The sequence below is a fragment of the Pseudopipra pipra genome, chromosome 1, assembly GCF_036250125.1.
Source record: "Pseudopipra pipra isolate bDixPip1 chromosome 1, bDixPip1.hap1, whole genome shotgun sequence".
In the NCBI taxonomy this organism is placed as follows: Eukaryota; Metazoa; Chordata; class Aves; order Passeriformes; family Pipridae; genus Pseudopipra; species Pseudopipra pipra.
The window spans coordinates 129,603,159-129,616,780 of NC_087549.1; the positions used below are offsets into that span (position 1 = coordinate 129,603,159).

Sequence of the window (13,622 nt, forward strand, 5' to 3'; positions counted from 1 at the left end):
CTCTAAATATTTAACAAAGGAGGCACAGGAACACACCTCAATCTTTCATTATTAGTCCTAGAGTTGGCAGTCTGTTGTAATTCTGATGTTAATGACATTAGCTATTAAATTTCTTTCTGTTCTGTCAAAAAAATTTACATATATATGCATAACACAAAGCAAACAGTTCTATTCATGTTCTGATTATTATATACAGAACATACAGAAAGGAGAGCCAAGGTGGTTTACTGTTTTGATACTGATTTTATTAATAGTTTTAAATTATTTTTTTTAAATTAACTATATTCCTTCATCCGTAGTCAAAGGTTTGAATAACAATACATAGAACCATCCAGTATTTGTTGGTAGTGACAGACACACATACATTCACACATATGCTATGCAATAATCAGCGTATGATGTCAAACATATCCTACACAAGCAGTTCACATCTTTTGTGAACTGAGACTCTTCGAAATCTTTAATGTTTTGAAGATTTTGTGCCATCTTCATGTTATTAGTGGACAAATAGTAGTAGTCATAAATCTTACTAATTTATAACAGTTTAAATGTATTCTTTTTCTTCTCCCAGTGGGAAGAAATTCACCTTCACTGTCTGGATGCAATAAGACTTCAATTGACTTTTAGGGATGATCTCAGGCAAGAGAGGTGTTTGAGCCTTAGCTCTTGCTAAAGAGCAGTCAGAAGACACATTCCCAGTACCCTTGGCCATTACTAGTACCCTTGCTACTCTTATCCTTTATGGAAGATGATTAAGGGTGAAGGCCAAGTTTTAATCTACCACCCACATTTCTCCTCCTGCTGAATACAACCTCCTCCCTACTCTCCTTTGTCTCTCTTTTTCTTTTGAAGGGGTACTTGTGAGTGTAACAGAGCTCAAATCTGACAAGTTGTAATTATTTAGATAAATCATCTAACTTTAGGCAAAAAAATGAATGCAAAAAATTACATGCCAAGTCAGCTAGCAAAGAAAGAACAAGTATTGTGAGTTTGTTTGGTCTTCAACAGTGCTTTACAATTCTGCTTCTAGACTAGCTGAGCTGCATAAACATTTCAGATTCGAAATAGATAACTTGAATGGAAACATACTATTTGCAAATGAGCCATTTTTTAACTATTAGATATAAAATAATAATTAAAATTAAAATTAGTGCTTCAGGTATGCATTAACTAGAAAATTCAGCACACAAGACAGTTCTGAACAACTTTGTAAATTAATTGTTCCTTCTAAGAGGCCTTAGTACTTCCCAGCTCCCAGCCACACTATCCTCAAAGCAGTATCAGGGACGCCTCCTAAGCCATCACAAGTCACCAGCACAGCACACAGAATCCACCAGATGAAAGTGTGATATAATTTATTAGAAGGACCCCAATTTTTAAATGACACTGAAAAGATTTTCAAGAATTTTCAAGTTCAAGTTCCCATGAAAGCTGAACGGTCATGGCTGTAGTAAACAATACAGATGAAACCACATGGTAACTCTCACACATAAAAAATAACTCACTATTTTTTAGCATCTTTTTATTGTAGTGCAGCACAGACACGCTCCCTAAAACAATATCTTCAAAACATTTAAGAACATAGCTGTCAAAAATATTAAATACATACATTAAAAAAAATCTAAACCATGAATATTTAACAACCTAAGATATATTCACAATATAATTTCTACATCATTTACAGTACTTATCTCAAATACTGTAAGAGGATGCAAGTCTGAAAATATATGTATTTTAAGCTACCACAGAGCATAGAAAATATAAGAAAATATCCACTAACATTTGGCACAATATAAATATTGCACCCCAAGAGAGAAAACCAGTGTAGTCTTTTGTGTGCCACAGATCATTCTTCATCACAAACTGTGACGTTACATCAGAGAGCTGTTGCTCGTGAAACAGCAACTCTGGTGTTAGTCAGGAAAAACATGCTCAAAGCTTGCGAGCAGGGACACAGTGGTCTGTGAGAATGCATGTTTAGGTACTTAGCAGTTTAATTTAGTTGGATAAGAAACAATGTAATGTTTTCCTGTTGTTAAACATTGCCATCTGTATCTCTGGCACACAAATTAAAAAAAGAAGGGTGTGACCATTAAAAGTACGTGTCCTGAGATTTCCTTCTTCAGGGGGCAAAGAGGTTAAAATGGAAAAGCTGATCTGTATATAAATCAGGAACACATGTGGTAATGAGAACAAACAGCAGCCAACAGGCAGGCGGGGAGGACTTCTCCGGGCAGGCACAAAATGAGACGGACAAAATACCATCTACTGGAAAAGGGAAGGAAGCAACTGATTTTCATTTTAAAATTGGTAAGTTTAACCAATTTTAACTAATTTTTAAGTTTAATCTATTAAGTCTTCAAGATTATTTAAGGACTCGTAACTAACTCTGAGTTTTAAAACTCGGTTTCACAGAAAAGTTGTCTGTCCAGTACTGCAGAGCAGCATTGCTTTAGTGTTAATATTGGTTTCTATCTGTACAAAATCAGAGCTGATCTCAACACATGTAACAGGATCTATGTGTTTGGTAACTGAGTGAAGTAACAAAACAGTGCTAGCCTTCCTCTAAAGTTATGAAATGTTTGTGCCTGCAGCCTACATATTGGAAGTAGATACCAATAGCCAGTCTCCTACTCAGGCTGAAACAGTTGCTTGATTTCTTTGAGGATAAATAGAATATTTAACATATTAAGTTACAGATCATTTAAAGCTAAGAAATATATCACAGTTGTGAATAACAATCCATTTGACACACCAGTGGCAGGCCCTCAAAATATAAAGTCGATCCAAATAAGTCTTCATCTTCCCTTTAAGACTTATTCCTCGACAGAGGCAGAGAAAATAAAGAAAACATTATGGATCACAAAGCACTGAATTTTCAAGGGTAAAGTCATACCAAAATCTTGATAAATTATCATTGATGTCGTAGGTGAGCAATCGGTCAGGAACGTCACTCTGGGTGCCCTGCACTGCTAACACGTGTGGTGCTAGGGCAAAGGGTACGTCGCTCAGCAGGTCTGACATGAAAGGGCTGCTTTCCAAATTTTGACTCCTTTGATTTCCCACCTCTGCACTTGGTACAGTCAACTGCGATCTCTGAAGGGAACAGAAGAACAGACATTTAGACACCACCAATCAGGCAACTACGGCTTTGTACTTAGAACCACAATGACCTACAATAAAGGGAAACAAAACAAACAAAAAATAAATAAAAGCACATTCAGAGTTCAGTTCAGGTAGATCTAAAATAGCAGTTCTCAATACACATTGATATAATTCTTTGGCTCAGGTTGGCCTGAATTAAGGCTAAACCAACAATAGATCTTTTGGACTGATTACTGAGGTATCTCCACCTAATGTTACTCTGCATTTATGAAACCCATATGGCCGGTGGACTTTTTGTCATTATGTTCAGTCTGGTTTAGGGGAAATTACTTCATATAATTCATTTCATAACTGATGAAGCTCCATCTTTTGTTCCCCCTGTGCCTTTTCAGAAGTTGTCCAACAAAGGCATGACTTTCATGATAAAAACACTCCTATCTCGGTTATTTCAAAATATTAATGACGTTGCTTTCCGATTTGAAATAGAATTGCACAATTGGCTGTCCATTGTATGGCAATGCATTGCCAAGTATGTTCTTTACAGAAAAACACAGCTGAAACTTCAAAAAAAGCCAACAGCAACCCCTGAACCAAAAAACAACAATGAAATAAAGAAACTCTGCCATACAGAAGAAGTCAACACAATTTAGAGAAAATTGGAGCTGATCAGATGCTGGACCCAATAGACTTGTAAGCTTTGATACTGACCTGCCAATAGGACCATATTATGTGTTTATCCTAAAACTTTTACCATTTTAAAAACACAGAAAAGACTGTTTACTCTGCCTGTGGAAATCAAATCCAACTTGTTTTACTATTTATAGCAATAAAATGCTAAACAAAGTCATAGCTCTCACATCAGGTACCTATAATGACATTCCTGACCAATAACAAGCTCTGAGCAACCTGATCTAGTGAAAGGAGTCCCTGCCCACAGCAGGGGGGCTGGAACTAGATGATCTTTAAGATGCCTTCCAACCCAAACCATTCTATGATTCTTTGATCTCTAGGAGTAAGATGTTTGTTATAAGAATTTATACTTTATATCAGCAAACATACAGAAATATTTAGTAATTTGTTCAAAAGTGCTTAACAAGTCATGTCAGAGGCACAAACATAGAAATTAATTTCTGATTGCAGTCCCGTTTTCTTCCTTTCAACCCACCACACTAAACACACAGAAAAATCCAAAGCTTATACTGTTATTAGGGAAGGAAGAGCACCGAAAGCTTTAAACACTAATGTGGTGTTCAGCAGATCATAAGAGTTAAACGGATCTAGTTGTATGGAGATGGATTTAATCCTAAATTATTCCATGATTTTTAGGGGAGTTGTGCTGCTCAACATCTGATCTATGCTGGAGTTGAACATCACAGATCGTGGCTGTTGCAGAGAACAGGTTGTTGCTGTTTGACAGAAGGACAGTTTGGGTGGTGGGATGGCAGTGGGTACTTTGTTTTCTAGCCTGGAGTATGTAACACAGCTAAGCATTTAGCCAGGGAAAAGACACTCCATCTCCTTCCCAAAGGAAGAACTGGATTTGACTTGAACATAACCTGAGTACTAGTAATTCCTTACACAACCCAAGATTTCATCTAGTAGGACAGATAAACCAGTGCTAAACCTTCTATTAACGTGCCAACAGTGAAACAGATACTCTTGCCAATCTAAGCCTGTTCAGAGCCAGTACTTATCTTGGGTGTTGGAGGAAGCACACTCCTCCACAAGCTGGTGGGACAGAAGGGGTTAGTGGTGCTGCACACTCTGAACTCATTTGGAAGCTTTTGTTCATACTTGCAATGATTTGAAACCTAAAGCATATGATAAACTTCCCAAGATCTGTCACTATCATATCACAGGATAATAATGTAAATTTTCTGAAGGTTAAGAAGTTTATTAAAAGGAATGACTGCTACATGACTGCTACTAACCTTACTGGTTATGATCCAAGACAAAAGAGGAGCGATATTCTCTAAAGCTACTTTAATTCCAGCATGTCTGTACTACATAATTCCTACAGCTATAGTTTACAGATGTTTCTTCATGTTCTTTATTTCCCCTTGCTTTCCTTTTCTCAGTTCTCTGTTCTTAGGAGTAGCTAACAGCTCTTCATAAAGCTACATGCAACAGCAGAGGCAAGAGTTGATAAAGTTGAAAAGTTTTGGCTTTCCTTACTGATTTTGGGCAGGGAAAATAGGAAAGCTAGCAGGGAAGTCAGGAAGATGGCCTGCGTAGTTCTACTACCACAGCTTTCAAAGCTTGGAGCGAAAAAACCATGGGCAATAGCACCATAAGTCTGTAAGTTCAGGAAAAACCCTAAAATCTCTTGAACTTTTCTAATGAGCCAAGTTATCTCCAAGATGAAGATGAGCAGCTCTTGAATTAAAAGAGATACTAGCTTCTCTAGCTGCTCACTGATAACACTTACAGGGAAGTCTTCCTTCTTGTCAGGGCCAAATAGGCTCAAGGTATGCAACATAACAAAATTCACAAACATCTTCCACTGTAGACATATTCTATTGCAAAAAGCACTGCCAAACACACAGAACGTTTATTGATGTTAATGATATTTATCTGAAAGAACACCCCACGACACTTCAAAGAAGTACTTAAATTTGTAGCTACTGTAAACTTAAATACTTCCCTTAATTTCTACTGTGCATGAATTAATCTGAGGGGCAGCCAGAAAGCCCCAAAGGAAAAACAGGGTTACATCGAGGAATCAATTAAACAAGATCTTCAAAGACCCTTCAGCCTCCCTCCGTTCCTGCATTCCAGGCAAACATGATCCCTCACTCACTGTCCTCTCTATTCCCACCGCTCAGATGATAATCAGAAATCCCTAGAATCTAATGTTTATTTTGATTGGCAAATTATACTTTTATGAACACCTGTTTATATCTTAATTGTCTCACAAGCCAGATGAACGTGATTTACAATAAGAATTAAGACTATCATGGGTTAAAACTAACTTGAAAAAGAGAAAAAAAAAATCAGAGAGAGAGCAAAGCATCTTGGATCTTCTTTTTTTTTCCAGAAACCTTACTTTTGTTAGAATAGTGCTAAAGGGGCAGCCCTAGAAATTAAAATCCTTTCTGTACACAGCAGATACATGTACTGACAGTGACAGAGCAAGAACTAGCTTTTCTTGTTCCCAAGTCCCACTCCATATTTGAAAGCAAGACTGCAGTAAGGAAGGATGAATTATGTTAGAATTATTTTACTGTTCAAGTATCATTTTACCATACTCCATCTCTGCTTACTATCAGTGAGGTTCTTAATAGTCTACTATTTGAATACTATCATAAACAAAGCCTGAAATGGCTGAGAGCAACATTGTACAGATAAGTCAAGAACAAAGAAAAGTGTCAGGTCAGTATAACAAATGCCACAATCTGATCTTAGATCCAATGGTCTTTGGGTCTCACTTTACCCAACTCCTCATGAGAAGGTTTTGGACCCAATATGACAAGATCAGTTTACTGCATAAATAGAAAAGGTGTCAAGATTTCCTATTTTAGTCTCACACATAAACCACTACTGTCTCTCCCATGAAAAATGCTATTTTTCATTACCTAAAAAAGTTCAAATTCACTTTTTAATTTTTAACAAGTCACATTTTATATTACTTTCATTGGACTGATATCCCAACAAGTTATGCAATGGGAAAAATACAAAACCTAGGGAAGATGATCTGTTAGTCCAGTATGAAAAACTCAAACCTGGGTTAACCAAAGTTAACCTGGAAAGTTAACTGAAAATAGGCTGCTGCAGACTTGTTGCATTTACAATTTAATTCCTTGTATATTGTGGAGCCCATCCCTTTATCTAGTACACAGTGTGTCATATGTGTTATGGCATATATTATATTATCTATTAGGTATCTATATACAAAGAAAAGAGTTTCATTCCTGAAGAATTCAGGTTTCAAGAAGTAATTTTTCAGTTCTGCCTAGTGTAGTCATTACAGGCAGTAATGACTCTTTAGCCCTTGGCTATGCAGGGCTATTTGTGAGCACTCCTGCACTGATATCTAGATATTGGCTTCATGTGCAAGATTCTACCAAACAAGACATATTTTTGTGCTTCCAAACCATAAAGATATTCTTTAAATGAGCTAAGACATATTTCATTTATATGCTGGAGAAGCCACACGAGTGAAAAGACCTCGATGAAGCAGGCTTTCATAGCACCTGTGGTAATGTAACGAAGAACTGGACACTCCAAGAGAGAACATCAGTCACCCCTTGGTGCCGAGGTCACCCAAGCTGCTTCCAGTGCAAACACCAGCACAAAGCAATGTGATGCAACCAAAGTCAAGGTTATGAAATGGCTTATGCTTTCACACATGCATTCTTCAAGCATATATAGAACTGCAAGACCTAGAGAATTTGATATCCCACATTAGTCACACTGGTTTCTACTTAAATGTCTAACTTACTTATCCAGAATACAATCCATTCAGAGCATATTATCTGGACATTAGCTAAACTAAGCACTGCCAAATGGTATGACACACAATCCTGTTATGAGAAATATTAATTGAATGGACTGAGAAGATCCACCAGTTTACGTTTCACCAAACAGCAGGGAGTTAAAAGAATCAGTTAAAATTACATAAGGTATGGCAATAAAATTTAATTCAAATAAGCAAGGTGTCTTCTTCATTCCTGGTTTACAATCCAAATGAACAGGGATAAAAGAAACACAATGTAAATATATATGGTAGCTGGCCACCAGATACTAATTGCAGTCTGGCAGCAAGGGTGTTAGATGCTATTTTGAAATTAACAAAGTATAAAATTATCCTCTAAAGGAAGTTATTCCTTTTTGCTCTTTTTTTAAAAGATGTTTCTCAGCTTCCTTTAAAAAAACATCTAATCTGCTGCATGTCTTTGTATTAACCATAAAGTCTGCCAAGAGTCTCATAAAGATGAAAAAACGCATAGTTTACAATGTACTGAGAAGCTGGATTTATAGTGCTCTGAAGGAGAATCAAAGATCAGTGCTAGCATTATTATCATCCAAACCATTGAACAAGGTTTTCTATCAAAAAGTGATTAATTAAAAAAAAAATTGTACTTTCTGTAAGAAAGGGTGGTCTTTTTACCACAAACAGACCCATTTTTCTTTAAAAAAGAGCCTTGAGAAACAAACAGTACCTTCAGTCTTCCAGAATATTTAGTAAATATCCAGCAATATCATAATTATGACAGAGATCTGCCATGCCACTGGTGACATACAAGAATTATCCTTATTTCAGGCAATTTCATGGTATTACAGGAAATATTGTATCATAAGATATTTCAGAATTTATTTAGCATTCTGCAGTAATTTTTTGATGTATCTAGAAATGGAAATTGCCTTATAGGATTGTTCTTCCAATTGTGTTTCAGTTCATGCTTTTTAGGGTATTCAATGGACCTTCTTAGAAAATCTGTAGGAATTCCAGAGTTAGTATCTCCATTGATGACAATGATTCACTTTTCAAATAAGAACGGTAATGGCAAAGATGAAGAGAGGGGAAAAGAAAAATGACTCACAAGGTTTGTATCCAAAAATTTAAGCTGAGAGAAGAGAATCACAGAATCATTTAGGTTGTAAAAGACCTCCAAGATCATTGAGTCCAACCTTTGACTGTTCACCACATTGTCAACTAGACCATGGCACTAAGTGCCATGTCCAATCATTTCCTCAAAACTTCCAGGGACGGTGACTCCACTACCTCCCTGGGCCATCCATTCCAATGTCTAATCACCCCTTCCATGAAAAAATTCCTTCTGATGTCCAAGTAGGATCAATAAAACCTTGCTGGAGGTGGTGAAAGTGCATGACATGACATGTTTTATACGCCACAAAAAACCCCAGACCAAAACATTAGCAGTAAAACACCCCAAGACACCAATAAGTATGTGACCTACATCCTTACCAAACTGTAAGAAGGGAACAAAACCACCTTGACAAGCACAATACAGATGCCTCTGAGATGGTTCAGAAAACAACATGTGAATAACAAGAGCACCTCTTCCTTTGAGGCTCATTCAAAAGTTTAGTCAGCATCTCCTCCAGAGACTCAAGAAAAAAGTTACTCCTCGCTGGGAGAGCAAAATTAGATGTAAGAAGTGCTGGAGATCTTGCAGTAGATTGTTGCTATATCCAAACACCCTCTGGTCACTTGCCTTCTTAACAGAAATGCAATGGCTGGGATTGTTATACTGGCCAAAGACTGGTGTTGTCAGGGATTGCAATAGAGCACACCTACAGGCTGAAAGCTTCAGGCTAAGACTGAGACCTTCGAGAGGCTTTCAGAAGCAAAGAATGGTTATCAATGGCAATCAGCTTTCCCATTTGCTTTGGGCTCTTGTTTCCAAGCTTCTTATGCCTCTCATTCTGTAATACAGCAGTGATTTGTCTTTCTTAAAGAGCTCCTGCTACCTGTACAAATTTATTTTATTGCTGTTCAGAGCAAAACAGAATCAGATTTTTAAATAAGCATTTAAGAATATTTTTACTGATTTGGGACACATATTTTAGACATTTTTCTTTCTCCTCTAAAACATGCTTTTCAGCTCTTTGTTAGATTAGAATGGAATCCAGGTCAGGTTAATGTCACTAAAATCTTAAAGAAAAAATTCTAAAGAAATGATGAAAAGTATTTCTGACATTCTACAGTTTTTTGTTATTACAGCAAAGCTCCTGATGGAGTATCCTGGCCTGCAAAGAACAGTAAATCTTTGCTAAACCACACTTTAAGTATCAATAACGATGTATATTTGTACATCCTCACTGACATTAAAGCAATTAAAAAAGTGTAATTATAGGAACAATTCTATCATTTGAATGTAGAATAAACTTGCTGTAATTACTATGTGGTTCTTGCCCTCTCAATCAGCTATAAAACTGTTACTCTCTGCAGAGGGTAAGAACTGCAAGGTTGTCATTTGAACTCTGGATACTCTGAGTGTTCCACAGTTAAAGTGTGTTAGTTAAATTATCCTAGTAAATACTAGAGATGCTTGTGAGCTTTATTTATGAACTTACAGAATGTAATTCTACCCTGAAAAGTATTCTTAAGTACGACAAAAGACTTCATATCTAATGTCTAAACCAACTACCTCATTTGTTCATCCTAGAAGAAAAACACTGGGATTTTTTTGATAACAATTTTGTAATCTCAAGCCAGTACAAGATGAAGGTTCTATTTTTACTCAATCCCCTATAAGAACAATTTGGCATAGAAAATATTTGGGGGGGGGGGGGGGCTAGTGATAAATCTAGCAGATATATTGAACTTAATATAACCAAAACTGTATAATGATATTTTTATTTCAAATTCCTACTTTTACTCCTTTATTCCTAACTCCTATTATTTATTTCATTCAATAATTGTTTGAAGACAGAGAACCAGAACATCTCAAATGTGGGCATCTATAATGAGAAGCTATAAAATTGTAAACAAAAAGGGATAAGATGCAACATGAAAAGAAGACTGCAAACCTAAGAGAAAGCAGAAATAAGAAGAAAGCAGAAAAGGATTCTAAATCTTTATTAAAAATGCTAAATCTTAATTTCTCACCATTAACTAAAGTAATTATGCTCTTATCTTTCCTTCTATCCCAACCAATTTCAGCACTTTTGAGTATGATAATTGAAAAGCTGTATCAGCATTTATGCTCCCTTAGTAACAGGGTTCCTCTTCTTGCTGCCTCCCTGTCCCTCTCTGGAGGCCCCTGAGCTTTACAGGTGAATTTTGGACAACATTCCCCCCTGCAACATGAATATTGTGATAAGAATTATTTCAGAAGAAAGAAAGAGGTGTGGGTTCAGTAAGGAACAGTTTAGTTCCTCTGTTCCTTCAAAGTACTACGCAAGCTATTCATAGCAAAGATCTCATACATTATAATAAGTAACATGAACAATATTCAGCACATTGTGCTTCTGCCAGTGCCAGGAAATGGTACTAAGCTAGGCCAGATTTCTTTTTCTGTTTTTTTTTTTTTTTGTAGCATGTACGCTGGCAGATTAAAAAGTTCATGAAAATTACTATAGCAAGTGAACTGCAAGCCAGAAGAATTGTAATTGAAAATGCAGGCAGCTCTAGCTATCCAGAAGTGCATTCCACACCATCAAAAATGAGAAGCGAAGGACAAGTCAATATATTGCAAAATGAACAGACAAGTCTGATAAATGCTGAGAATGGATTTGTTTTGTAACATCACTGTCATCCAGAAACAAAAAGTACTTACATTTATTTTACTGCTGCCTTCATGATGTACTACAGAACTCAGATAACTGAGTTTCAATATAACCAGAGAATATACTAGGAAATTAATTTAATATAGAGCTTTAATTGCTTATTGAAATAAACAGTATTTAAATAATCTGTTTTAATTTAGCAGCTACATTTGGTTGATGTAGTTAGTGACAGCAAGATTTGAGATTGTCTCTACTGCTTCAAGCAAAAAATATCCTGAAGACTTTTTGGGAAGCTGATGTCCTGAATAGCAGGAGCTTAGACAAACTGGGTCTCAGCATCCATGTCTCTCTACCTCTTGTTCCCAACCCCTGCTACTCTAGAAGCTCCAACAGGGTAACCTGCTATGGCAGGACAAAGATGACAGCTTCTCTGAGATGGTAGATGCCCATGAAGCAGAAGCTCTAAAATGAGTGTTAATATTGCATTGTCTCGTTATTCTACTATGTGTATGAAAATCCAAGGATTTGAACGTGAAAGAAAGCTGTCTACCAAAAAAAAAGAACTTAGACAATTAAACATAAAATAGTAAGAAAATATTTAATAAACATGGTTTCACACGAAAAGAGAATCAATAAATTTTTCAGCAAATTAGAACAATTAGCAAAAATATAAACTAGAATTGTTTTTTTAGAAGAAAAGGAAATCTGGAAATCTCTCCTTGAGTAACTGAGGGAGTCAGCAACATCCGTGAAATGTCTCCCTAGAATGTCAATATCAATGACAGGAAAAAGACAGAGGAATAACAATTTCCATCAGAGGAAAGGAAAAGGAAAGTATCTTGGATTTGGTTTTCAGAAAAGAAGACAAGCAGAGTGAACAAAAAAGAATTACTAGTCTGAACCCAGGTGAAGCTGCCTAGAGCAATACCTGGGAACAACATCCTCAGCCATTTCAGGAGCTTTGTTAAGTAATTAAACCCTTGGATCTTCCTAACAGTCTCTCTCCTCAGTCTCGAAGAATATAAATGGACTAACACAGACATGTGAATAAAAATTGCTGTACTAAATGAAATGTTCTGAGATTTTTACTGTGTTGCTTAAATGGCAACCATGTGGCAAGACTAGCAGTATGTTCAGTTTACAAATTTAAAATATTCTAATCCCAGAAAAGTGAATTAGGCAAGTATCTCCTAACACAACTTTCCACCTGCCCTCTCCATAGAGATTTGAGTCAGTAAGGAAAAGGAAGGATGGATATTTGACTTTCATTTATTCCATACACAGTCTGTAGCTGGAGCACTTGTCAACACCACCTTCAGTAAACAGGTTACCAGGAGCCAGAGTTTGTAAAGCTTCAGTCTGCAAACAGCAACAAGACTGAGTTGTCCTTAGCACTTACTGCTCAGGCTTTTGAGATTCAGGAATAAAAGTGTGAGGACTCTTAAAGCACTAAAGGGCAAAATAATTAATTAAATAAATAAAAGGAAACAAATATTGGTCATTTCTTTCAAATAAGGTGGCCTCTTTGACCCTCCTGGTTCTCTATGGCTGGAAAATAATTGGACCACAATGAAGAGGAAGAAGGGTGCTTTTTGTTTTTTTAACATAGATCTGTTTTTATCAAGCAGGACTACTAATCGCATTACAACACCAGAAACATATTCTTAACGTTTGTAACACTGTGGGAGCAAAGAAAAGAAAATTGCAAATAATAAACTTACATTTTATCTTGTCTTTTTAAAAAGTGCTTTAGAACAAAATTTGACAATGTGCTTCCCTATGCACAGTCTTTCACAGGGAGGACAAGAATTGTGAAGTTCTGGTTTGGTATTTTTAAGGCAAAAATTACATCACTAGTCCATTGTGGTGACAGGATCAAACCACACTGATGGAAAGTACAGAGAAACATATTCCTGTCTTATCAATACTAGCATTCTGGCCTGAAATGGGGCAGTTTTCATGTCATGCTTCCTTTCCATTAAAATGGACTGCCCACTGCTGTTTGTGGTGAGTTTTGTGTTTGGTTATTCTTTTTCCCCTGGAAGTGGCAGTGCAACTAACCTAAAGACCTTGTTATTTTCCTTACTTGGTTTTTAGAGTAATTATTAATAAGCTATCCTATACTACAGTCTTTCACCCACCGTTTTATGCTAATGCATCACATTGTAAATATCACTGTACCATCAGGCTATATTCGCACACAATCTCATCAAGTGATGCATGATCTACACTGCATTGTAGATCAATTTTAATATTTGGAAAGCCCAGAAGGGTTGCTCTGAGAGGCAGGATCAATTTGTTGACAGCAGCAAAGTGAACCA

The 13,622-nt window shown here is 36.5% G+C and overlaps 1 protein-coding gene across 5 annotated transcripts in view; it reads right to left on the reverse strand.

Annotated features, from left to right (window-relative positions):
- Nucleotides 1–223: 223 nt before the first annotated feature.
- Nucleotides 224–13,622, reverse strand: part of UMAD1 (UBAP1-MVB12-associated (UMA) domain containing 1) — a 79,132-nt gene continuing 65,733 nt past the window's right edge. For all 5 annotated transcript variants that reach the window (XM_064676599.1, XM_064676595.1, XM_064676629.1 and 2 more), the window contains one exon: nucleotides 224–3,096. In XM_064676599.1, the coding sequence (XP_064532669.1) occupies nucleotides 2,854–3,096 (243 nt within the window). In that variant the 3' untranslated portion in view covers nucleotides 224–2,853. The remainder of the gene's footprint in view (nucleotides 3,097–13,622) is intronic.